The sequence below is a fragment of the Sarcophilus harrisii genome, chromosome 3 (assembly GCF_902635505.1).
Source record: "Sarcophilus harrisii chromosome 3, mSarHar1.11, whole genome shotgun sequence".
Taxonomy (NCBI): Eukaryota; Metazoa; Chordata; class Mammalia; order Dasyuromorphia; family Dasyuridae; genus Sarcophilus; species Sarcophilus harrisii.
In genome coordinates, this window is record NC_045428.1 from 401,723,431 (window position 1) to 401,751,246 (window position 27,816).

The 27,816-nt window shown below is 35.5% G+C and overlaps 1 protein-coding gene across 2 annotated transcripts in view; it reads right to left on the reverse strand.

Moving 5' to 3' along the window:
- DYNC1I2 (dynein cytoplasmic 1 intermediate chain 2) overlaps positions 1-20,313 on the reverse strand; it is a 61,519-nt gene extending 41,206 nt beyond the window's left edge. Inside the window, exons 1-3 of one of the 2 annotated variants that reach the window (XM_031960465.1) lie at positions 19,923-20,313; positions 10,359-10,475; positions 1,923-2,040 (exon numbers count right to left, since the gene is read on the reverse strand). In XM_031960465.1, coding sequence (XP_031816325.1) covers positions 1,923-2,040; positions 10,359-10,466 — 226 coding nt within the window. In that variant the 5' untranslated portion in view covers positions 10,467-10,475; positions 19,923-20,313. The remainder of the gene's footprint in view (positions 1-1,922; positions 2,041-10,358; positions 10,476-19,922) is intronic. The other variant, XM_012544816.2, reaches the window with a different exon arrangement.
- Between the last annotated feature and the right edge of the window lie 7,503 nt (positions 20,314-27,816).

A 27,816-nucleotide genomic window follows, 5' to 3' on the forward strand; every position in this document is an offset into this window, starting at 1 on the left:
TTTAATCAATCAAATAAGCATTTTCTAAGTACTTAATAAGGGCCAGGTAGTATACTAGGCACCAGGGTATAAAGACAAAAATGAAACAGGTCCTAAAGCACCTATTCTGTAGAGACAATATAACATGCACACATTTTGGAAGAAAGTGATAAAGAATTATATTTGGAGAGCCTAGCAAAGTTTCTGAAACTAGTCTATCTCAACCTGAATAGAGTTGAAATAAGCTATTTTACTTATCATCTCAATCTTTATTATTATTTTTAAAAATTGGGGGTGAGAGTGGGAGAAATACACCTATGATTTCATTGGAATAGGGAACTTCCAGTGAAGAAAACTCTCTCTACCTATATGGATAAGCAGTTTCTGAAATGTATTGTCTTAAAGAGTTGCTTAGGAAATTAAATGATTTGCTCAGGATTGCAAAGGAATGTCTTAAACCCAGGTCTTTCTGGCTGAGGCTAGTTTCCTGTTCATACTGCCCTATTTCATGTTTCCATCCATTAACATTTTAGCAGAAGATAAATAAGAAATATGATACTGAATGAAAAAGAAAAAAAAAATATGGAGACATTGAGGAACATTTTATACCTATATACACAAAAGACAGAGAGACAGAAATTTTCATATGGTAATACCCAATTCTGAGACCTGTTTGGGATATCACCTCAATAGCTTTAAAATCATATTGCAGTTTTGCAACTATAGGCATACAGATAACTTAGCTCTTGCTATTTATCTCATTGACCATAGGAAATTAAGCCATTAAGTTCCTCACCTCTGTTTTATCTGGCCAAAGCATTTTATAATTCATGTCTATAATTTCTAAATAATAGTTTAGCTTAGGGCAGGCATTTTCCTAATACAGTGGGGAATTAGTTACCTTAAGGAAATTGATTTTGTTCTTGGCTACAGCTAGATTCCATAGAACAACATAAGAATTTTTTTATCATACTGACTTGGCAATGGTATGCACCTATAGCATGAAGCCTGGGGACTAAAATATATCAAGAGTTCAGTATGTGAAACTCATTTTCCTATTAGTTAAGATTCATCAGTTCTAATCAGGCATATAAATGACCAAACAATGACATTACTTTGAAAATCACTTTTAGGCAACTCGGGGAATCAAGGGCAACCAGCCAGAGATGAAGATTTGAAGGATAATTAGACTTGCTGAAAATGTCATCATTGGAGTTAACTCCAAATGCAAAACAAAACTGTAAGCCTTTAGAGAGAGTTAGAGACACATATGTCTAAATTACTTTGTAGCACAACCAATATACAGAGGTACCAGCACAATACAATAAAAAATATTTCAAATATGCTTTTTCACAATAGTGTGACCAAGTTTTCCTCAGGAATACTTAATACCATTTCAGAATTTTTATTGCTTACGTCTATTTCAGCTTTGAATAACCCAGAAAAAGAGCAAACAAACCAGTGAAATCACTGTCCCAAGAGATAAAATCTCTGTATAATCTCCCTTTATCAGATAGAGCTTTAAACATCTCTCTACTTCTATTTTCTTTGAGGATGAAAACTGTCAAAAAAAAAAAAAAAATCAGTCCATTATACCCTTCCTCTAGCTTTCAGGTAGGCAAAATCTCAGGTATTTTGAACAACAGTCACTTAGCCTAACTTAACTAGAAAAGTTGGCATAATGAAGTAGTGAGTCAGTATATGATGATAAATATAATTAAGCCTGCAATATTCTGAACACTTGCCCAGATATACATGTGTTGGATACATTTTAATACATGAAGACAATTCCAAATAAATGGTGCATAAGATTAATGCTCCTAAAAGACAAATACAAAGAAAATGTATCCTATAACCCAAACCCATTTATTCTCTTGCCAATCTCATTTTTTAACTAAGCTAAACACACTATTTGGAATATAGGGACATGTTTCTACTCTCACCCAGAGGAGATTCTGGTGTCAGCCCCATACTCTGCAATAATGCTTCTGCTTCTCTCCTCTTTTTTTCAAGGTCAGTTTCTTCCTGAACTGGAGCAACTGCTTCTTTCTTCTGATCAGTCTAAATTTAAAGAGAAAAAAAAAAAAACAACAAAACATAACTTACTTATGGTGTGAGACACTTAGAACTTCCCTTGGGGGGGAGGGGGAATTAATAAGGGGGGAAATAGTCCAAAGAGAAGACAATATGATGTAAGCAGGGCACAAGTTCTTGTTTACTCAACCAAATTAAAAAGACTCTCATATCTGGGGATTGGTCAGGATATAAAATGACTCATAACCCTATTCATTTGAGTAGGATGGTGACTATTAAGTAATAAACTCTTGGGCTCTAGTAACAAATGAAATAAAAATTCAAACTATTTCTCAATCGTAGGCAGTTATCTTTCATATATGCAATGATGGTGGCAAAGCCGCAGAAAAGGATGCTAAGAATCACTTTAAACCAGAGCTTCTTAAACTTTTTTCCTCTCGCAACCCTTTTCACCTGAGAAATTTTTATGTAACTCCAAGTATAAAGGTATATAAAAGATATACAAATCAAACATAGACGATCCTCACATTGTTATGTTACTCCATATAGGGTTGCAACCCACAGTTTAAGAAGCTTCGGTTTAAGATTACCAACAATCTAAAATATTGATACAGGATCCAAAAAGTGTGTGATTTTTAAACTATTTATTAGAAGAAACTAAACTCCCTTTAAATGGACACTTTCCTATAAAAATGAACAAAAAAAATAAAAAATGGTGCTGGTAACTATTTAATTTATGACTTACTTTAACATTTTTACAAAGTACTTTTCTCATGACAATCCTGTGAGATAAACCTTTGATCTCATTAATATGGCTAGTTCTTCCAGTTATGTAGAAAATATGCCATGTGCATAAGGTTACTTAACCTGTTTGACTACTGTCCATGCCCTTTCATAAAAGTTACTAGGGACCGTACCTAATATAGGACCACAAGCCAGTAATCTGCTTTCCTGTGACCACCTCGATAGATGTTGTGTTCTATGAGCAAATAAAAATGACAATAAAGAAAATAAAGTCAAGATGAATGATTGGATCTAACCAAATACAGAAGAAATCATTGCCAGAAGTGTCATATTAGGCATTCGGGAATCAATTTTCAAGATAATTCAAAAAGAGGGAAATTCTAACAAAAGAAGGGGAAAGATCACTAAGCTATATTATTATACAGAAAGTAATATGCCTACTTTTCTCATCTCATCTTTATTAGAATAGGTTATGTACATACTGAGGGTATCCTTTTTATTTTAATAGTATTTTATTTTTCCAATTACATTAAAAATAGTTTTCAATATTCATTTTTGTACAATTTTGAGTTCCAACTTTTTTTCTCCCTTCTTCCCTTATTTTTCCCCTCCCCAAGACAGTAATCAATCTAATATAAGTTATATATGTACAATCATTTTAAACATTTTTCATATTATGTTGTGAAAGAAAAATCAGAGCAAAAGGGGAAAAAAATGTGAAAGAAAAAACAAACAACCAAAAAAGGCGAAAATGGTATGATTCCATCTGCATTCAGTTTCCATATTTTCTCTCTGAATGCAGATGACATTTTCTATCTTTAGTATTGGAATTGTCCTGGATCACTGCATTGCTATGAAGAGCTAAGTCTATATTGGTTAATCATGACATAAGAACCAAGAGAGAACTTTGTGATGCAAATTCAGAGATGATACTGTTCCCAGCAAAGAGTGGTCAACAGTATAAGAATAAAGTCTGAGGAAAGGTTTCAGATTTGCCAATTAAGAGATTATTGCTAACTTTGGAGAGAGCAGTTTCAGTTGAAAAATGAAAAGGGTTGAGAAGTGAAAGAAGTAGAATGGAGGCAGCAGGCACAAAGAGCTTCTTTTAGAAACTTGGTTGTAAAGCCAGAGGATAGATATTAGAATGAATGGAGAGAGAATATGAAATGTAGGGAGTGTTTTTCTTCTTTTTCCAGGACATTAGAGTCTTGGGTATGTTATAGGTAGAAAGGAAGGAGCTAATGGATGGTAAAAACTAAAGATAAGAAGAAAAGATTTATAGAGCACTCTCCTCCAGTGATAAAAAATAAATCGGCTCATCAAATTTAAATCCAATGTTTAAGATCTTTAATCTCTTACTAAGTAATTCCAGAATGCTCAACAATTGTAGAGCTCAAAAAAAATCTCCAGTAGGGAGGTGGCCCTCAAGTTCTAATGTGCAAACCACCCAGGAAAGACACAAAGAAAGAGGGGGTGAGGGATATGGTATCAGTGAAAGCAAGGGCACTGAAGAAAGGTAGGATGGGACAGCACATATACAAGAGACAATGAGTCTTCCATTTTGGCCACAGGACATTATACACAGAGGGGAACAGTTTCAGAAAACTGTTCAGGAAATTGAAAAGATTGTTCAAATTCATTCAAATCCTACTGATATAAATTTAAAGAAATCATTAGAGTTGGAAAAAACTCATCAAGATAGGCGAACCATCTGAGCTTATTTTACCAATGAAATTATTAGCTTAGTCCTATATTCTGTCCCCTTCACATGAATATGTATATCACCACCAATTCATGGTTTAATCCCATTAAATTAATTCTATGAACATGTTTCACAAACTCTCAATTGGATGCCAATCATATTACAGACAGTCCTAGAAAATTAGATGCCAATCATAACATGATCATCCTTGAAAACTAGAAAGCAATAATTGGCCATCTGTCATCTTTGGAAAGATTAATCCTATAGATGATATTCTGGGATAGCTCTTCCAAGTCTGCATCACAATTCTGGCAGTTGCTCATTATTTAATCAAGTAACTGGCTTGAAACTCCAACCAGCTTATAACATAACACAGAAAGTTGTGCTGGATGCAAGAATTACTTCAATATATATCACGAACAGAGTGACTAGTATTGGTGAACATTTATTTGTGCTCCTAATTTTTCCAATGCCCTTGGCAAAGAAACAGGAAGTAATGGCTAGTACATGAAGGACTTAAGGAAAAAAAAAAAATAGACAAGAATCCCACAAGATGAAAAACCACAGTGGGGCATCTATGAAAGGAAGTTTCATGCCAATGAAACAATAAATCAACAAACGTACCATAGAAATTAATTTTTGAATACACTTCCATTATAATATGCTAGTTTATGCCCATTTGTCTAAAAAATGCTTCCCATTAAACACAGTGATAAAAAAAAAAAATACATTTCATTGCAATACATATAAAATCATATGCTAGGGCTTTTCTACATATCTAGCATTTTCTTCATCAGTAAGAAATAAATATGTATCCTCTATCAAAAATGCACTATAACATTCAGGATATGGTTGCTATGTCACTAATTAGGCTCATACTATCAGATTATTAGCATCTTAGATTAATAAAATATTAGTATTAAGATGAGATAAAATTGCTTCAAAACTCAAATTACCTGGATTTCATTTATTTGTACTCTGTGGATTGAATATGTTAATACAAGGCAAATGTACATTGATTTGTGGAAAACTGCATGCGAACTCAACTTTTATAACTCAAATAATATGACAAATGAATTATAACTTTGCCAATTAAAGAAAGGCTATCTTGAGCCCTTTCCTTTTGGAAAGAACCCATTTGGAAAAATTAATAATTATTACCTATTTTAAACTTTGTGAACTCTTACTTTTGTATATAAGACTGTTGCTCCAAAAGTCTTCTGCTAATTAATATCTCACCAAGACATGGAGGTGACTTGGGCTCTTGAAAGCTGTGAAAGACTTTGACAAGTTCTATCATGATGGAAAAGTTTCAATGGTAATCCCAGCAATAGACTGTGCATATACTCTTCAAGAATCAGCAAAACTAAGAATTCCGTAGCCTGGATATTAGGTGATAAATTCTTTAGTCACAACAACCCATGAAACAAATAACAATAAAACTGGATCCTTAGTCCTGGGGGGCCTCCTTTGAATGATGGTAAGAAGGGGGGAAAGAGGGTGCTAAAAACCACATAGCTTTTTGATCTACAAATATTAACTGTTAGTACAACTCAATGAGTTGGTACTCATTAAATGAGTTATTTAATGACAAATAATTTAACATATTGTTGAAGGATGTAAATCAAGTCAAAAGGATATTTTCACCATAAATGAAACCATAAGGAGTTGCAGTTAAATGGAAGCATGGCTCCTAGGTTCAAATTGAGAGCAGACAGAATTGGTTTTAACCCCTTTCCCTACCATCCACAATTTAAGTTCCTTAATTTAAGCAAAGGAACAATTTTTTTTTAATTTCTTTTTTTATTTCCAGAATCCATTACAGTATTGCATAATATACATAACAAACACAAATGTTTGCTGAATTTAATTTATGGACCTCGATGCCCCAAAGTAACAAGAGTCATCATGGCCTTTGGATGCTCATAAAAAACTCATGCAAAAATTCCAAGAGGTTTATGCAGTAAGTTCTATTGCTGGGAAATTTTATGAAGAATACAAGAGAGCCTCTAAATTAAATCAACGTAAACATACACAAAGTTGCTCCATGATTTCAAGTGAAAGTGCACAGAAGAAGAGGGCAAAAAAATGTTGGAAAATTGTTTCAGGATTAAGAAATAAAGGCTTTTAGATTATGAAAAAGCATGTGCATCATTGGTCCTGGATATGATGAACACTGAATAATATAAAAAAAGAATGCAACGGTATATTAACAAATAGAAAACAATTATTTGTTTACGTAAAACCATTTCTGAATAAAATGTCTATATGCAGACTATCCATTTGCAAGAGAAAATGTCAAAATCAACACCAAACCAGAATAAGGATGAAAAGATAACTACAAAACTTCAATCTGACTCATTGAAACAAGTTACTAGAGAAAATGGATAAAGGAAAAGATACTGACATGGGCTATCATCATTTTTAGAGAAATTTAAATGATATAAAGCAATTACCCAAACAAATAGGCCAAAAGAGCTCAGAAAAAGCCTTAGTCAGCAACAGCAAACATTTTATCATTTGCCAGATAGAAAGACGCAAAAATCAGAATAAAACTCATTTTCAAAATGTTACAACAGAGGATGATGGAGCATTTGTACTTCATAAGGCAGCAAAAATCAATGGAATAAAAAAATGAATTGGAAGTAAGTTTGTTCTGACATACAACCACTCTAGAACATCAATCAAATCAATCAAGTATTTAACAACTGATTGCTATGTGCCAGGTACTTTGTTAGGCCCTAAAGATAAAAATACAATAAATTGATCAATTCTTACAAGAAATTTATATTATAACAGGGAAAGGGGGGAAAAAAAAGAGGTTATATAGAATAAATGAAAAAAGAATAAATGCAAATAAATAGAAAGGATTTATACTTATATGTAAAAACAAGTTAATGTGAGAGGGAGGGGATTAAGAAAGGATTCATGTAGAAGAAGATACTTAAGCTACATATTTAAGGAAGAAAGCAATTCAAGCAGGTTGAGGTAAGAAGAGAATATATTCTAGGCTTTGGTAAAAGTCAGTGCAAAGGAATATATACAAGATATAAGAGTGTTATTTGTGAGAAATAGAGAGACAAACAGGTGTGGCTAGATTATGGAGGGAGGGAAGGAAATTAATGGCCATTAAGGGCAGAAAGGTAGTTTAAGATTAGGCTATATATGGCTTTAAAGCTGAAAAGAGTAGTTTACATTTTGTCTTAAAGGTATTAGTAAACCACTGGACTTGAGTAGGTAAATGAAATGGTCAGATCGATGCTTAGAGAAAATCATTTTGATAGCAGTGTGGAGGAAGAAGAGAGAAAAAAGAGAAGTAGGGAGAAACTTAAAGCAAAGAGAACAATTAGAAGGTTGTTACAATAATTTAGGTGAGAGGTGATGAAAGCTTGAAATAAGGTCTTGGCTTATATGTATAAAGAGAAAGGGCTAGTTGTAAGAAATGTCATGGAGGGAGGAATGACAATATTGGAAATTGATCAGATATGTGGGGAAAGGAGCTAAGAATAATGCCAAGTTAAAAAACCCAGTAAACTGAAAGAACAGTGATATCTTCACTAGAAAACAGCAGTCTGGAAGACAGGTAGTTTTGAAAAGAAGAAAAAAAATAAAATGAAGCAAGAAGAGTAGTTAGATTATGCTAAAATACATACACACTAATACACACAAAGATGTTCATGATTGAGGAAGCAATGTTGAAAGCATCAAGGGATCAATTTTCAATATATTTTTACAAAGAAAGGATACTAAATGTTTCATAAGAGGAAAAACCATACATTGTTGGGCCCTCCTCCATTAAATTTTTCATTATTCAAAAGAATACAAGAAAACCAAATAAATGAAGAATGCCTCTTGTCCAGAATACTATCCATCTAGGTAAATCCATGGAATTAGTCACTTAGTATAGTAAACTTGGACAGGAACTACAGAAGAATTATGAGCTGAACTCAGAATTAAAGAAAAGTTAGAAAGAAGCTTAGGAGAATATAAATTCTGAGTTTGAAATGTCTCAGCAACATTCAATTTGAAATATCCAATCAAGCAAATGGTTATGCAGAACTGAAGGTCAGAAAAGAGATCAGACCTGCATTTCTAGAACTATGAGTCATCTGAATAGTGATATGATAATTAAACCTAAGGGAGTTGATGAGGTCATGGATGGAGAGTATAGAGAAAAGCTTATGACAGCGCATTTACAGGTGAAACTGAGAGAAAAACAAATAGATGAAGAATGAGACAAATCTATCTCTACTGACTAACTTTCATCAAGCAGGACAGTGGAACCATCACATCTATATTCTTTAACATCTCAGTACCTAACATGCATTTGGGGAAGTGAAAATGATATTTAAGACAATGAACCAGGTCATTCATTGTACACAATAACAGCAACATTGTAACATTGTGTGATGATCAGCTACAATTCATTTATTCTTCTCAACAATACAATTATCCAAGACAATTTCAAAAGGCTCATGATAGAAAATGAGATCCACATACAGAGAAAGAAGTGATGGAGTCTTATGCAGATTGAAGCATATTATTTCACTTTATTTCTTTCATGGTTTTTCCTTTTACAAACTAATTTTTTTGCAAACTGTTTCTTCTTTCACAACATGGAAATATAATATGGAAATATATTTTACATGAGTGCATGATACACATGTACAACCTATATGAAATTGTTTACTATCTTAGGGAGGAGGTAAGGAAAAAGAAAATTTATAACTAAAATTTTTGTGAAAAAAGAAATTGTCCTTACATATAATTGGAAAAAATATTATTAAATTTCTGCGTTGGGGTAAAAAAATGAAGCAGGGAAGAATAGCTAGATTATGCTAAATACACACATACTCATACACACAGATGTTCATGATTGAGGAAGCAATGTTCAAAGCTTTGAGAGATCAATTTTCTATATATTTAAAAAAAGAAAGGATACCAAATAATTCATAAGACTTCCTCCATTAAATTTTTGATTATTCAAAAGAATACAAGAAAACCAAATAAACGAAGAATGCCTCTTGTCTAGAATACTATCGATCTGGGTAGATCTATGGAATTAGTCAGTTAGGATAGTAATCTTAGGAACTACAGAAGAATGATGAACTGAATTAAAGTGAATTAAAGAGAAGAAAGAAAGGAGCTTAGGGGAATATAAATTCCTTGACTATAAGACCTATTTCATTCTTGTCATTGTATACCAAGCACTGTACACACAGTACGTCCTAAATGTTAAACTAAATTGATTTGCACTTGACAAAGTGAGCATTTTCAACGATCCTGCAGAAAATACCTGACACAAAATCTCATATTTTTAACAACAATAATCTCATAGCAATGTGACTATGGCTGTGAATCAGAGAATACTCAAATCTCCAAAGAATGAAAATTAGAGGTAATCTAAAGTTCAATGAAAATATGCAGGGTGGATATAAATGGTCTACAGCACATTATTAATGATGATTCTTACATACTAAATTGCACAAAAGACAAGTTCTTCCAAGGAAAACAGGATGGGGAAAAGTGAACCAATCAAGAAGTGAGAATAAAGGGTAAAAAGGTAGAAAGCTTAATGAGATATTCACTTTCTGTTTCCTGGTGTTTAAGAGACCTAAAGAGAACACTTCTGCACACAAGGCAGATCCTTTTGGAGAAAAGAAGAATTTGAAAAGCATTGATGAGTGGTTAACTTTTAATACAGAATAGAGCATCCACATGGATAAAATGATAGCTCTGCTGAGAATTCTAAGACTTGTTTAAAATAAGATAGACGTGGAACTAGAGTTGGATTCACAAAACTAAGACTACTATAGTTCAAAATACCATAAAATCATGAAACAAATAAATAAGCAAGTTACTCAAAATAGATTAATTTAATTGAAACAATCAAGCTTACTTCCTTTTTCTTTCTTTCTTCTTCTTTTCTCTTCTTTTCCTCTCTGATTTGAGCCAACCGCTGCTTCTTTCGCTCCAATTCAGCCTTCAATTCACTTTTGTCCGACATGGTTGTGACCTTAATGAAAATACAATTATTTAAAATAATCAGAATGCTAGCAATAACTTAATTTTGTTAAAATTAGATTTATAAAAGAAACACATTTAATACACTTCACCAAAAAAGCAAAAGATCTTGTAATCTCTTAGAGATGGAAAGATTATAAATATGAACAAGAAATAAAATTATATCTATTTGAACAATGTAATATTTTGTTTTTTGAAGAGCAGAAAATCCTCACCTCTTTAGCCTCATTTTTAAAGTCCTCCACAATTTGACTTCCACTTACATGTACAGACTTACTTTACATTATCCACCTTTGGGGAGAGAGGCAGGATGATATAGTGGATAGTCAGCCTCAAAGTCAGGAAGAAATGGCTTTCAATTTTAGTTCTAACACAAACTGGTTATGTGATTTTCATCATGTCGCTTATACTTTTGTTCTCTACACAAGTTTTATAAGACTATAAATTGCCGATGAGGAACTGTGGGGTGAGAGTAGGGGTGGAGGAGGAATTTCTTTTCTTTTGCAGAGGCAACTGAGATTAAGTGACTTGCCCAGGGTCATACTGCTAGTAGTAAATGTCTGAGGCTGGATCTGAATTCAGGACCTCCTGACTTCAGGGTTGGTACTCTATCTAATGCACCACCTAACTGCCCCAGAGTTCTTGAGATGGTAGTAAAGTGAGAGTTGGGGGATGGGGTGGGGAGAAGGAAGCAGAAGATCTTTATTCTAATGAAATCACAGATTTAGTCCCCAAGACCTTTAGGCATATTTTAGTCAAACTGACCTAACAATGCTTCCCTTTTAATTCAATATTTCATCTCCTATCTCCATGGTTTTTCTAAAAAAAAAAAAAAAAAAGGTTTATTTTTTAAAGTATTTGTTATTTCTCTCATACTGTCTTCCCAATACAATCAATAACAAAAACAAAAATTAAAATCTTCATAGTAACTATGCCTAGTCTAACAAAACAAATTCTTACTTTGGCCATGTCTAAATACATACATCTCACTTCTCTGGCAAAAGGTAAATGCAATAATCTATCCTCAGTCCTCTAGACTTGTGGTTTTATCATTTGCATTAATCAGATTTCTAAAATCTTTCAAAGTCATTTTTTATGATGTCATTATATAAACTACTTCTAGTTCTGTTCAATTCACTGTGTCTTTGATCATGGTTCTTTCCCAAAATTTCTTATAGCAAATAATATTCTATTGTATTTATTGTTTAGCTTTCCCCCACAGATGGGCTCCCAAAAGATTTACTTTAAATATTGGTGTGCATATGCACTCTTATCTTTCTTTAATATTGCATTATAATGTGCAGTTTAACAACTTTTATTAAATAAAGTTTAAGAACTTTTGGGGCATAGTTCCAAATTGGTTTCCATAATGGTTAGACCAGATCATGGCTTTGTATTATTAGCTTGCCTGTTTTCCTGAATTCCTCCAACATTTGCATTTTCCTTTTTACCTACCTGATGAGTGTGAAAAGAAAACTCAGGAGTTCTTTTAATTTGTATTTTCCTAATTATCAGTGATTTAGCAGTAAAAAAAATTCAAAGATTTTTTTTTTTACCAGTTATCTGTTTCTCCATAAATTTTAACTGCTTTAGATTTATTTGTACAGAAACTTTATAATCAAGATGATTTTGCTCTAATCATCACTCATTCCTGGAACATACACATTCCTCATTACTGCCTCTTGGAATTGCTTCTTTCAAAGCTTAATTTGGTGCTACTTGCTACACAATTCCTTTCTCCACAACCTTAGTTGATATTGTTCTCTTCCTCCTAAAATTTTCAACTACCTACTTATCTGGGTATGTGTTTCTATCTTCTACACCTCAAAAACTCTCTATAGTTTCACCTGACATCTCCTCCTCCATGCCAGCTTCTTGAGGCCAGGTAAATCTCTTCATTAATGCTGGCCACACTCTTCTGCCTTTGATCTTCTGCTCTCTTTTCTCTTCTAAGAGCTTGATCCATTAATCTCTCCTTTAATGCCACTAATCTGTCATGTTATAGTTCTAAAGATATTCCTACCTACAAAAATAAACTGAAAAAGAGCTATTTGACTCTCTATACTCTTACTGCTAACTCTTCATTATTTTAACCAAACTACTTCAAGGTCATCAATTACTTTCTAGTTATTGGTCATCATCTTTCTTAGTTTTTCTGCACAAATGATACAGTTGATAGCATCAAAAGAGAGTAAATGGGGAGCAATCAGGTGGCGCAGTGGATACAGCACCAGCCCTGAAGTCAGGAGGACCTGAGTTCAAGTCTGGCTTCAGATACTTGGGCAAGTCACTTTACCCCAACTGCCTCAGCCAAAGAAAAAAGAAAGAGAGAGAGAGAGAGAGAGAGAGAGAGAGAGAGAGAGAGAGAGAGAGAGAGAGAAAGAAAAGAGAGAAAGAAGTGCAAATGGTAAGCTCTTCTGAATATTCTCTGGCAATGCCCATTTCTGGTTCTCCTCCAACCTAACCACTCTTTCACCTTTGCTGGATCATGATATCCCAACCCCTAAGTATGCGTGCACTCTACTACTCTGTCTTTGGTTTTCTTTTTACTTTCTGAGTGAACTTATCCATTCCCAAGGCTTGAATAACAGCTTACAGCAGATAACTTTCAAATCTGTACATTGAGGTAAAGGTTCTTCCCATACTCTTCAGTTCTACTTCAACTATCTATTTGATGCCTTTGCCTCTCTGAACTTAATATGGCTAAGATGGAAGTAATCATTTTAGAAACCTTCTCCTTCCCTTTTCTCACGTTCATCTCATAAAACTCCAAGCTCCTTCAAAGGTCCTTTCAAGTGTCAGCTTTTCCAGGAAGACTATCCTGAACTTGCCACTTGCTACTATTTTCCTTCTTGCAAATTATTTTGTACTTTTAAGTTTTGCATTTAGAAATATAAGTATTTGTTCACATATGTTTCCCCTGATAGAATGAGAATGCCCTTGAGGGCATGGACAGTTTAATATTTTTATTTCCCCTTCATCTAGCACAATACCTGAACACTTTTTGGGAACTTAATAAATATTTCCTGAACTGGTACCCTCGCCTCTAATCAAGCTTTCATACAATTTCCAAAGTAACCTTTCTAATGCACTGGTCTGCCTATATCATTTCTGTGCTCCTAATTGTGTAGAAAGAATAAAATATAATTAGCATTTAAGTCCTTTCACTCTGACTTCTTTGTAGCTTTATTTCACCTGCTACTTCTTTTTTTCATATTCTATGTTCCAACCAAACTAGATATTTAGCTTTCTCTTGATTCCTTTTCCCCATCTCCACCTCAATGCATTTGTATGTACCCTTTTTTCTTCTTTTACATTTCACAATGCCTAAGAAATATCGCCTTCATTTCCAAAGCTGTTATGGGCCAGAACTTGAAAGAACGTGCCAAGTCACTGAATTGATAGAGACAATGCTTATGTACTTGGTTGACACCTTTGGAGTTCACACCTTCGGGAGAGTTCACACCTCTCACACCTTTAGATTTCACACTTTTAAGAGATCATATATAAGAAGCTCCCACAAGTCCACTGGAGACTCTGGGAGATTCACAAGTCAGGATTCACTTCGGGAGATTCACAAGTCAGGATTTAGTCCAGCAGTTCCCACGAGACCAGAGAAAACCCACTAGCCCACTCTCTTGAGACGGAGGCAGATTCATTCCATATTCTACCATTGTGCTGCCTGGAGGCTTTGAATTCAGAGGGAGCTGGAAGCTGAAGCTGGCAGAGGCAAAGGAATAGTAACAAGAGCTCTCAGATCCAAGGAAAGCTAACCGGGAGATTTTGGAAGAGACAATAAAGGACTGGACTTTAACAGCTGGCTGCATTTGAGGTGATTATTACACTGAACTGAAACTAAGGCTGCCTCCAGAAGAAGTCCCCCAAGAAATCTGCTCCCAGAGAACGATTATATTTTAGAGAAGAGAATACTACACAAAGCTTAGGTGATTCTTTATCCAAGAATCCTTCTTTGATTGCAGAATCCTAGATTTAGAACTTAAGGGACTCATTATAGGCATTCCCCAAGATTCTGTGTTGGGCCCTTTCCTCTTCTTCCTTTACAATCTTTTGATAACCTCATCATCTCCCAAGGATTTAAGAACATGAATAATTCACAGATATACATATCCAGCTTCGGTCTCCTAACAATTATTTTTGTGCAAACCACCACCATCACTCCAATCTCTCAAGTTAATAATCCAAGCATATTCTCAGTGCCTCACTTTCTCTCACCCCATTTATTCAATAAGTTGTCAAATCTTGCCCTTTTATCCACAAAACACCTCTCACTGGACCTCTTCTTTTCACTGCCTCAGATAAGACTCTAGTTAGTTTGTTATAATTTCTTCTTGCCTAAATTGTGGCATTAAACTCCTGATTAGACTCTAGGTCTTTCAACTTTTATTTCTGTTGTTCATTCCAAACATCCTGTTGTCAAAATGATTTTCCTTAAGCATAAATGTGATCATAGTCCTTCCCTGCTCAGCTCCAATGGTTCTCTTTTACCTCTAATATAAAAAGTAGACTCCATTTTAAAAGATGTGAAAGCCATATAAACTATCCTTGCATCCTCAATGAACATGATTCTTCCCCCTTTGCTGTGATCCAGCCAAACTGACCTGTTTCTCACAAATACCCTAGTTCCTGTCTCCATACTTTTGCAATGACTGTCCCCAATACAATCCTTCTTTCTTCAAAATACATTGCAAATACCACCTTCTATAAGTGAAGTCTTTTCTGAATTCTTCTATTGCTATTGCCTTCCCTCTCAAATTATTTTGCATTGAGAATAGCATGAACAGAAGTTTATGCTATGTTTGCTGATCAGGAGGGAAAAAAAGGTTTCCCCATTAAGAGCCCGAAAGGTTCATTTCCAACAAGGTATTTCTCATGTGTATGTTAGTATTATATAAAATTCTTTGATAGATGCCAATCACAGGGATAATTTTATTCATTCACCTTCTGATTATCAGTATGAAGTGAGACATAAACAGGGAGCTTGTGGAGAATATTATGTTCAAAGTCCAAAAAAAAGAGGAATGCTTGGAAATAGCAAAATCTTTTATTTCTTGGGGGAAAAAATTGTAATTTCTTTTTTGTTAACACTTAAATATTCATTTTTTGTCATTACTATGAACAATATATTTTTTTAATAATATGTCTTGGTTTCTGTTGTTATCGAAAAAAGAAAATGTTTTGAGGACTCATTATCTTAGATTCTGATAGCCTGTAAAACAAGTTTATTAGCTGAATTTATTTTTTGTCAAGTTCCTTGGATTTCCCAATCATATATGGTTTTTCACACTGATTTTGACATGTTTTATTAACATAGGACACATTTCTAAAACTATTTTACAAAGTAGTAAAATTGGACAACCATGTTTTGTACCTATTTATAGTTCCCATTATAGGCTTCTACTATTTTCCACTGCATATGTAGTAAGCTCAGAAGACTGTTTCTATCATGCTAAGGATGTGCCCCTATGCTGTCACTTGGAACTTAGCAATTTTAAATTGATCTAAATAATTTCTCACCATAATCAGAATATGGTGGGAAGAGAAACATAATAAGTATTATATATAGCACCCCAGAGTGATTTACACAACTCTGCATTGTGTCTACCTAGTAAAGGGGGAAGAGAGGAGGGAAAAGAGATAGATGGGTATGAGTGGTAGATTAGAGAAGAAAAAACAAAAAGGGGGAACAGTCCTAGAAAGTGGAATAATACTCACCTTAACCAAAAGAGGAATCTATTGAAGCAGGTAAGGTGAGCTCCAGGATGGAACAAAATGAATGGGGGGAAAGGGGGAAGTATATTCTATGTAGAGTGGCAAAACCCTGAAGCATCGTTCTGCTAATACGGAAATATAGATACTAAGGCAGTAGCAAGAGAAACTTGAGCCAGAAAAAATATTGCTTGTGTTGCCTTAGTCCATTAAACTGTAATTCTTTGAGAAGAGGAACTAATTTATTTATTCATTTTTGACTTAAAAAAAATATCCTTAGTTTTTAGCCCAGTTTCTGGAAGATACTGAGGACTTAATAAATTCTTGATTACTGGGGGGAAAAGGTCATCTAATCTGCCCTCCTCACTTTATTGAGGAGTTAACTGAGGCACATAGGAACTTGTCCAAGATCACATACATTAAATAGCACAGTTCTCATTTAAACAAGAGTTCTCTCAACTCCAGTCTCTCCATTTTCCCACTATACCATGTCTCCATTTTAAAATGGTCACTTTCTCCTTAAATTTTTTTGCTTCATTATATTCAACCTTGTAGCATATCTTCCCTATTAGATGGCAAGCTATGTGAGGATAGGAACTCTTTCTTTTCTCCCTTCTCTCCTTCCCACCCAATAACTGGCACAGGACCTTACACAGCAAAGCTGCTTCATAAATACTTAAATTAACTGACCCTCTCAATCATAATTTTCTCCTTGATCCTCTCTCCTCTTTAGGCTTCCAAGACATTATTCTCTCCTGGTTGTCCTTCTGTCTATCTGACCTCTCCCCAGTCTCCTTTGCTGGATGTCCATCTAGGCTCTCCCTTCACCGTTCCCCAGAGCTCTGGACCCTCTTCTCTTTTTCCTCTATATTATTTCACTTGGTCATTTCAGTTTTTCCCTTGGGATGATCATTCCTGATGGTCACTGTTATTTCTCTGGCTAATGGTCCTCAAATCAACTTGTCCAGGCCTAATGTGTTTTCAGACCTCTATGATAACAATCTGCTCTCCTTCCCTCCCCCCCAACACACACATTTCCAGACTTCTTAAACCTTGTTCACCCATGTACTCTGGGATACAGTGACACTGGTCTCCTTTTGTTTATCAAATAAGACAGTACTGCATTTTTACTGGCTGTTGCAGATGTTGAAATTCTCCCCCTCTTTCTCATCCTTCTTTCAAGTCCCACCTTAAAATCCCATCTTCTAGAAGAGGACCTCCCTGATTCCCCTTAATGCAAATGCCTTCCCTCTGTTGATTATCTCTAATTTATATTGTATATGTCTTCTTTGTACATAGTTGTATGTTGTTTCCTCATTAGACTACTTGGGCATTATTGGTATTCCTAGACTTAAGCACAGTACCTGGAACATGGTAAAGATTATTGATAGATTGACTCATTTAATTGCTGAACTGAATAGCAACAAAAAATTCCAGAATAATTAATAGCAAAAATGGCTAGCAAGTATTACTTTTATAAAAAGGACAAATGAAAATAAATTGCTTTCTTAAACATCAAGTGAGATGGGCAAGAAGGCGCCTTCAAGATAACATATGCAAAGCTAAATTTAATCTCCTCTAAACTCAATTGTTCTCTAAGCTTCCCTATTTTTGTTGGGAGTATCATTTTCCTAATCATCCTTATTTCCATCCCAGTCCTTCACCCCTCATATACAATCAACAGCTAAGTCATTTCAATTCTACTACCACAGCATTTCTCACATTTATTCCCTTCTTTTTATTCACATGGTTTCTATCCTTCTTTAGAACTTTATTATCTTTCACTTGGATTATAGCGAGGCTACTATTTGAAGGATATCAGTATTTCCCCTTTTCAATCTATCTTTCACATAGCTGCCAAAATAATCTTCCTAAAACATAAATCTCAATGTGTTGCTTTCCTGATCAAGAAAATTCAGTGGCTCCCTATTGCCTCTAGGGAAAAATAAGACTCTTTAGCTCTGTATTTAAAATCCATCACAATCTAGACCCAGGCATTTCTAGCTTCATCTTAAATTACTCCCCTTAACACACTTATCATTCCAACCAAACTGGCCTATTGCTTGTTCCCTGTATGACAGACTGCTGTCTTTCAAGCCTGAAATGCGATTCCTCCTCTCTCTTCCACATCTCAGAAACCACAACCTCCTTCAAGCTCAGTTCATGTGCCATCTGCAACTGGAAGCCTTTCTTCACCCTCTTAGCTGCTGGGATCTGCTGCTATAATTCCAATTATTTAGTACCTAATTTTTTTGATTTTACATTGAACCGTCTCAAAGGACTTCAGAGAGAGAAGTGTTATGGTTTCTCTTTATAGTTCCAGACTTAGCAAAATGTACTGAACAAAGATTATTTAATACAAGAAGGATTATATTAAGACAGGAATATGTTGTACAAATAGGGCTTCAAGAAATAATTAAAGGGGCATAATTAATAATCCTTGGTTTCAAAAGGAACTGAATATTTATCTAGTGAAAATAAAGGGATCTTTGCTGAAATAAAAATAAACTGTTCAACTTCAAATCACTATTTTTTTAAAATAACAACCAATTTCTCTGCACTACTCTTTAAAACTGTATTAATGTTCTTGAAAACAGTGGCTTTAGAAGTGTTTCAAACATGCATTTGGGAAAATTCTAAAGAAATACAAAATGATCATCATTATCATTATATTACCAAAACGTCAATGACAGAAAAAAAAAAAAAAAAAGAACTGAATTGATTAAAGCACAAAGGAAATTTCAGAAGGCCCTTCGTGGGTAAGGAAGGCTCTAAACCAAAGTGACAACCACACACTGCCCCAAATAACAAAAAGTATTTCCCTAGCATCATCTTAATTTTTTTTTTCAAAACTAAAGATAGGACTGAAAATACAAACCACATGAAAAATACTTATCTTGTTTTCATCCTAACTCTAGCTCTGTACTACACAGATGTGTTCCAGGGGTTCTTGGATCCTTAGGGAAGCGGGACAATATGGAACCCTTCTCAGAATAATTAAATGTATAAAATGAATTATAAAGGAAACTAAATATATTGAAAGAGTTCTATTTTAAAAGGCAAACGAATCAAGTTCACGACCCCAAGGTAAGGATCCTTTAACAGATAGTTTGCTATTAATAACTAATGGGCTGCCTTTATTCCAAGAAAGGACCCAGTTGTACAAAAAGCAGAGAAAGCATCAAGGAGCCTGAGCACGGGTCTGGCCCACGGAGCTCTCCATCTAAGTGCCTTGGGGAACAGTTTTTCTTTTAGTTGCAGGGAAGCAACTACCATTTCACTCGGGACTCCGCGATCCCCCTTCAGGAGGTCTTTGGGACGGATTCCAGGAGAATCCCAGGACTTTGGGAAGTTCAAGGAGCTTCCCGAGGCTCTTCGGGCCAAGTCGGGGCTGCAGGCGCCCCCCCCCCCCCGGGGTTTTTATTGGAAAAGAGGCGGGGTCGGAGCCCGGTTGGAGGGGAAAGAAGGGGCGCGAGTGTCCCCGGGGTGCAGCGCCGGGAGCCCGGCCATCCGGGCGTCCTGATCCCGAGGGAAGTCCCCGCCCCGGGGAGAGCCTGGCGGACCCCCAGGGCGATGCCGTCCTTCTCCTAGGGCCCACGCCCTGCAGGCCCGACTGACAGCGGTGACCCCATGCAGGAAAGCGGGCGGCTTTCTTCCGGCCTAAGCCACGGGCTCGGGCCGAGGGGGAGGCGGGAGGGACAGGCCGACCCACCTGACGCTGGCGCGGAATGGGGAGAGCCCGCCTGACTGACCGCGACTCGCTTGGAAATAGCCCTTCTGTCTTCTTTGCTGCCCCGGCGCTTTCGGCCTCCGCGGCTCTAGCCGCTTCCTTGGTTTTCCCGATCACACAAAGAGGGATGGGCGTCGGCTACGGCCAGCGCCAAGGGACAAGTAGCTTCGCTGGGACGCGGTTGCTCGTGGGACGGAAGGGCGGAGCCTTTTGGATCGCAAAAAAGTCTCAAAGAAGCCGCCTTTCTGATGCGAGGAGGAACTCGCCGCCTAGTTCGCAGCCTTCCGAGAGTCAGAGAAGTCGCTCGGAATTTACACAACCTGGGAAGGCGACCATCGCGCTGGGAGCGAGAGATTGTCTAGAGAACTACAATTCCCAGAATGACACGGAGGCCAATGCAACGAGTGGTGGATTCTGGGAGTTGTGGTCTTTTTTTTAATCCCCTTATATGCTGGAACTTGTAGTACGTACAGCAAGTCTTTGCGAAGTCATCTCTCCTTGAACTTTGTTTTTCGTTGTTCTCTTAAAGAGAGATGAATAACATCTTCCAGCACTTCTTTCGGACGTACCCTTGTATTTTTTTTTCCTCTACGGATTTGCTACAAATAGGAGAGGAGGTCTAGTAGATAGAAAACTCCCTCAATCCGGGAAGACCTGGGTTTGAGCGTTCCCCTTACCATCTCCCGACTCTGTGTCTCCAACTCCGGACAAATTGTTCTGGGAAACTGAGGAGCTCGGCTGTTTTGTCCCATAGGCTCCTTTGGAAGACCCCTTCTCAGAATGATATTTTTGCTACTTAAGTTAGAAATTATTGAAAATAAAAAGGTGATTTATTTTTCAGCTGTTTTGTCCCATAGGCTCCTTTGGAAGACCCCTTCTCAGAATGATATTTTTGCTACTTAAGTTAGAAATTATTGAAAATAAAAAGGTGATTTATTTTTCAGCTGTTTTGTCCCATGGGCTCCTTTGGAAGACCCCTTCTCAGAATGATATTTTTGCTACTTAAGTTAGAAATTATTGAAAATAAAAAGGTGATTTATTTTTCAGCTGTTTTGTCCCATGGGCTCCTTTGGAAGACCCCTTCTCAGAATGATATTTTTGCTACTTAAGTTAGAAATTATTGAAAATAAAAAGGTGATTTATTTTTCAGCTGTTTTGTCCCATGGGCTCCTTTGGAAGACCCCTTCTCAGAATGATATTTTTGCTACTTAAGTTAGAAATTATTGAAAATAAAAAGGTGATTTATTTTTCAGCTGTTTTGTCCCATGGGCTCCTTTGGAAGACCCCTTCTCAGAATGATATTTTTGCTACTTAAGTTAGAAATTATTGAAAATAAAAAGGTGATTTATTTTTCAGCTGTTTTGTCCCATGGGCTCCTTTGGAAGACCCCTTCTCAGAATGATATTTTTGCTACTTAAGTTAGAAATTATTGAAAATAAAAAGGTGATTTATTTTTCAGCTGTTTTGTCCCATGGGCTCCTTTGGAAGACCCCTTCTCAGAATGATATTTTTGCTACTTAAGTTAGAAATTATTGAAAATAAAAAGGTGATTTATTTTTCAGCTGTTTTGTCCCATGGGCTCCTTTGGAAGACCCCTTCTCAGAATGATATTTTTGCTACTTAAGTTAGAAATTATTGAAAATAAAAAGGTGATTTATTTTTCAGCTGTTTTGTCCCATGGGCTCCTTTGGAAGACCCCTTCTCAGAATGATATTTTTGCTACTTAAGTTAGAAATTATTGAAAATAAAAAGGTGATTTATTTTTCAGCTGTTTTGTCCCATGGGCTCCTTTGGAAGACCCCTTCTCAGAATGATATTTTTGCTACTTAAGTTAGAAATTATTGAAAATAAAAAGGTGATTTATTTTTCAGCTGTTTTGTCCCATGGGCTCCTTTGGAAGACCCCTTCTCAGAATGATATTTTTGCTACTTAAGTTAGAAATTATTGAAAATAAAAAGGTGATTTATTTTTCAGCTGTTTTGTCCCATAGGCTCCTTTGGAAGACCCCTTCTCAGAATGATATTTTTGCTACTTAAGTTAGAAATTATTGAAAATAAAAAGGTGATTTATTTTTCAGCTGTTTTGTCCCATAGGCTCCTTTGGAAGACCCCTTCTCAGAATATTTTTGCTACTTAAGTTAGAAATTATTGAAAATAAAAAGGTGATTTATTTTTCAGCTGTTTTGTCCCATGGGCTCCTTTGGAAGACCCCTTCTCAGAATGATATTTTTGCTACTTAAGTTAGAAATTATTGAAAATAAAAAGGTGATTTATTTTTCAGCTGTTTTGTCCCATGGGCTCCTTTGGAAGACCCCTTCTCAGAATGATATTTTTGCTACTTAAGTTAGAAATTATTGAAAATAAAAAGGTGATTTATTTTTCAGCTGTTTTGTCCCATGGGCTCCTTTGGAAGACCCCTTCTCAGAATGATATTTTTGCTACTTAAGTTAGAAATTATTGAAAATAAAAAGGTGATTTATTTTTCAGCTGTTTTGTCCCATAGGCTCCTTTGGAAGACCCCTTCTCAGAATGATATTTTTGCTACTTAAGTTAGAAATTATTGAAAATAAAAAGGTGATTTATTTTTCAGCTGTTTTGTCCCATGGGCTCCTTTGGAAGACCCCTTCTCAGAATGATATTTTTGCTACTTAAGTTAGAAATTATTGAAAATAAAAAGGTGATTTATTTTTCAGCTGTTTTGTCCCATGGGCTCCTTTGGAAGACCCCTTCTCAGAATGATATTTTTGCTACTTAAGTTAGAAATTATTGAAAATAAAAAGGTGATTTATTTTTCAGCTGTTTTGTCCCATGGGCTCCTTTGGAAGACCCCTTCTCAGAATGATATTTTTGCTACTTAAGTTAGAAATTATTGAAAATAAAAAGGTGATTTATTTTTCAGCTGTTTTGTCCCATGGGCTCCTTTGGAAGACCCCTTCTCAGAATGATATTTTTGCTACTTAAGTTAGAAATTATTGAAAATAAAAAGGTGATTTATTTTTCAGCTGTTTTGTCCCATGGGCTCCTTTGGAAGACCCCTTCTCAGAATGATATTTTTGCTACTTAAGTTAGAAATTATTGAAAATAAAAAGGTGATTTATTTTTCAGCTGTTTTGTCCCATGGGCTCCTTTGGAAGACCCCTTCTCAGAATGATATTTTTGCTACTTAAGTTAGAAATTATTGAAAATAAAAAGGTGATTTATTTTTCAGCTGTTTTGTCCCATAGGCTCCTTTGGAAGACCCCTTCTCAGAATATTTTTGCTACTTAAGTTAGAAATTATTGAAAATAAAAAGGAGATTTATTTTTCAGCTGTTTTGTCCCATAGGCTCCTTTGGAAGACCCCTTCTCAGAATGATATTTTTGCTACTTAAGTTAGAAATTATTGAAAATAAAAAGGTGATTTATTTTTTTCTCCTTCCAAGTTCATGGACCTTGGAAATCACTAGAGTGGCTAAGTAGAGGATGAATTGGAATGGATGGAGAGACTTGAGGCAGGCAGATCCACCGACAGGTTATTGTAATAATCAAGAAATAAATATAAGATCGTGCATTAGAGGAGAGAAAGGGGTCTATTTGAAAGATACTGCAAAGGTGAAACTGAAAGACTTTGGCTATTAGATATAGGGGATGAGAGAGAGGGAGGAATCCACAGAGAATTGATGGTTTCTACGCCGTGAGCTGGAGGGGACTGGAAGAGTGGTTTTGCCTTTTACAATATTAGAGAAGGTGGGAATAGGGAGATTTTTAGGGAGAAAGATGAATTCCATTTTGGACACATTGAGTTGAAGATGTCTTTTGTTGTTGTATGAGTTTGTTTTTCATTCATGTCTGACTCTTCATGACCCCGTTTGGAGTTTTTTTGGAAAGGATACTGGACTGGTTTCCCATTTCCTTTTTCATTTTATTTTACAGATGAGGAAACTGAGGCAAACAGGGTTATGTGATTTGCCCAGGGTCATACAGCTAGCAAGGGTCTATGGTCAGATTTGAATTCAGGAAGTTGAGTCTTCCTGACTCCATGCCGGGTTCTTTATCCACTATATTACCCAGCTGCCCCTATTAGTTGCTTACTGGACATCTAATTTGAGAAATCTGAAAGGTAGTTGTAGATGTGTGATTGAGGTTTAACAGAAAGATTGGGGTAGAAAAGTTAGATTTGAGAATCATGAGTAAAGGGATGGTAATTAAATCCATGGGAGTTGAAGAGATCATCAAGGGAGGAAGAAAAGAGGACCCAGGACAGATCCCTGTGGAACACCTGTAGTTAGAACACATGATTTGGAGGAGGATCTTGCAGAAGAGAAAGAGAAACAGCTGTCCAATAGGTAGTGACATATGTTACTATATGTGTGACCTTGACTAAGTCACTTAATGTTTCTAAACCTCAGTTCCTACCTATAAAATGAACATAGTAATAATATTTGCCTACTACCAACTTATTCTACCTTTTGCAGTTGCAAAAATAAAATGAGGTGGTGTATAATGTGAGCTAAGTGGGAGCTACTGAGTGATTACTCTAAGATGCTAATAAAAGTATCTTTTTTAAAGTTATATTTTATCTTTTCCCACATGTAAAAAATTGTTTTAATTCATTTAAAAAGTTTTTTGAGTTCCAAATTCTCTCTCCTTCCCTTAGCTCCCTAAATTGATATAGATTATACATGTTCAGTCATGCAAAACTGTATCAATCATATTGTGAAAGAAGACACAAACCCTAAGGAAAAAAAAGAAACAAAAAAATTCAGAAAGTGAAAAGTAGTATGCTTCAATCTAGATTCACACTCCATCAGTTCTTTCTCTGGAGTTGGATAGCATTTTTCATCATGAGTCCTTTCAAATTGTCTTGCATAATTGTATTGCTGAAAATAACTAAGTCATTCATAGCTGTTCATAGTACAATATTGCTTTTTCTGTGTGTAATGTTCTGGCTCTGTTCACTTCACTTTGCATCAATTCTCATAAGTCATTCCAGGTTTTTCTGAAATCATTCTACCCATCATGTCTCATTGCACAGTAATATTTCTTTACAATCAATCATAGGTCAAAACTTGTTCAGCTATTCCTCAACTGATGGATAGCCTCTCAATTTCTGATTCCACAAAAAAAGAGCTACTATAAATATTTTTGTATAACTAGGTCCTTTTGTCTCTCCTCCTTCTTTCCCCCTCCCCCCACCCCATACTCTTATAGGGATATGTATCTAATAGGAACATCTTTGAAATGATTGCCCATGGGGTTCAGGTTGGTTGACTAGGATTAGAGTCTTAGAATAGAAAGAATTGTAGAGATCACTTAGTCCAAGCTCCTTATTTTATAAATATGAAAGTTGAGATCTAGAGAGATTATGTGACTCATTCATAGTTACCCAGGAAGCAACTGATAAGAATTGGGACTAAAATCCTAGAACTCTAACTCTGAATCTAGTGCCCTTGCCATTATACCTTGACCATTGACAAGAAACCTCTCTGTGACTCACTTTCGACTAAAGCAATCAATCAATGAACATTTATTAAGTGTCTACTATGTGCCAGGCACTATACCAAAACTTTACAGACTTAAAGATTCAGGAGAAACTTCAATTTGACTAACTATATGACACAATCACATAAACCTATCAAACCCCAAATTTCCTCATCTATAGAAAATGAGAATAAAAATAATACTAATAATGGCCACCTGCCTTCACAGAATTTTTGCAGGAAAAAAAAAGAATTTTTGCATGGATAAAAATGAACTAATATACATAAAATGTCTTGCAAAACTTCAGGTATTAAATGTTACTACTGAAGAAGAGAGTGTGACATTGTAGAAAGAACTTGGAATCAAGAGACCTGAGTTTGAATGCTCCTTATACATAGACTAGTTATGAGGCATAAGTCATTTAACATTTAACACACAGGGGTGAGCTGTTTAACAGTTCAGAGCCTTAGTTTCTTCATCTGCAAAATGGAGATAATAATGTAATATACTACCTATACTTCAGAAACTTAAGTGCTAAATGAATAGATGTTTATTAGCTAGAAAATATTTAATTCAGCCTTTATTAAGCACCATTTATGTACAAGGCAATGTGCTAAGTGGTGAGAATACAAATATAAAATAAATCAGTTCCTGCCCTCAAGGAACTTACATTCTACTGGGGAATATGAGATGATTCTATATCTTGAGGGTCCAACATGAGATCTAGTGGAAAGATACAGTTTGACTGCACACCTCTCAGATTGACTAAAATGAGGGGAAAGAATCCACTGAATTGTGAGTGTATCCAGCCATTCTGGAGAAAAAGATATGCATAGTTTGATTACCTGTTGGGCATAGTTCCAAATTGCTCTCTAGAATGGTTGGAGCCGTTCACATTTGACATTCTAGAGAGCAATTTGGAACTATGCCCAACGGGTAATCAAACTGTGCATACTCTTTGACCCAGCAGTGTTTCTACTGGGATTATATCCCAAAGAGATCTTAAAGGAGGGAAAGGGACCCATATGTGCAAAAATGTTTGTGGCAGCCTTCTTTGTAGTGACCAGAAACTGGAAACTGAGTGAGTGCCCATCAGTTGGAGAATGGCTGAATAAGTTATGGTATATGAATATTATGGAATATTATTGTTCTGTAAGAAATGACCAGCAAGATAATTTCAGAAAGGCCTGGAGAGACTTACATGAGACATAAGTGAATTGAGTAGAACCAGGAGATCATTATATAAGGCAATAACAAGACTATATGATGATAAATTCTGATGGACATGGCTCTCTTCAACAATGAGATGATTCAAACCAGTTCCAATTGTTCAGTAATGAAGAGAGCCATCTACACCCACAGAGAGGACTATGGGAACTAAGTGCTGACCACAACATAGCATTTTCACTCTTTCTGTTGCTTGCATTTTTGTTTTCCTTCTCAGATTTTTTTTTTTACTTTCTAGATCCGATTTTTCTTGTGCAGCAAGATAACTGTATAAATATATATACATATATTTTAATATTATAACATACAACATTTAACATAGGTGGGGGGGAAGGAGGGGAAAATTTGGAACAGAAGATTTTGCAAGGGTCAATGTTGAAAAAATTACCTATGCATATGTTTTGTTTAAAAAAAAAAAAAAAGCTATAATAAGAAAAGAAAGATACAATTAGTCAACAAGAATTTATTAATCATTTTTATGTTCTAGGCACTGAATAGAGAAAGAAAGACAAAAAAACATGATCCCTACCAGTTCATCTGACCTCAGAGTAAATTTTCAGCAGAAATGTAGCAAATGTAGCTAATTATCTAATATATATGAAATAGTAGGCCACAGGATTTAATCTGTCTGTCTGCTCACTTCTATTATGGCATAACTACCACTAGGCATCCAACTAGCAGACTTGGATCAATTGGTAATTGTAATTGAAAATGAATAATTACTGGATTAAATAAATGCAATCCCATCATGTTATTTTCTGATTATGAAATTTCTTACTAAAGTAAATTTGGGTACCTCTGCTATAAATACAATTATAAGGTCAATTATAATACAATAAGTGCATGGGGTGTCTAAAAAGTGAGAGAAGTTTTAAAAAAAATATTTCTTAAACATTATCATCGGCACCTCTACATATAGCTACATTGGGGAAAGGCCATACAAAACATACAAAAAACATACCTTTGGAGCCACAATAAGATTTACTCAGGATCTAGCAGCATCCACATTAAAGAATCAAAGAGCCTGGAATCTGATATTCCAAAAGGCCAAGAAACTTGGTATGCAGCCAAGAATAACTTACCCAGCCAAAATGAGCATTTTTTTCCAGGAAAGAAGATAGATATTCAATGAAGTAGGTGAATTTCATCTATTTCTGATGAAAAAACAGGAACTAAACAAAAAGTTTGATC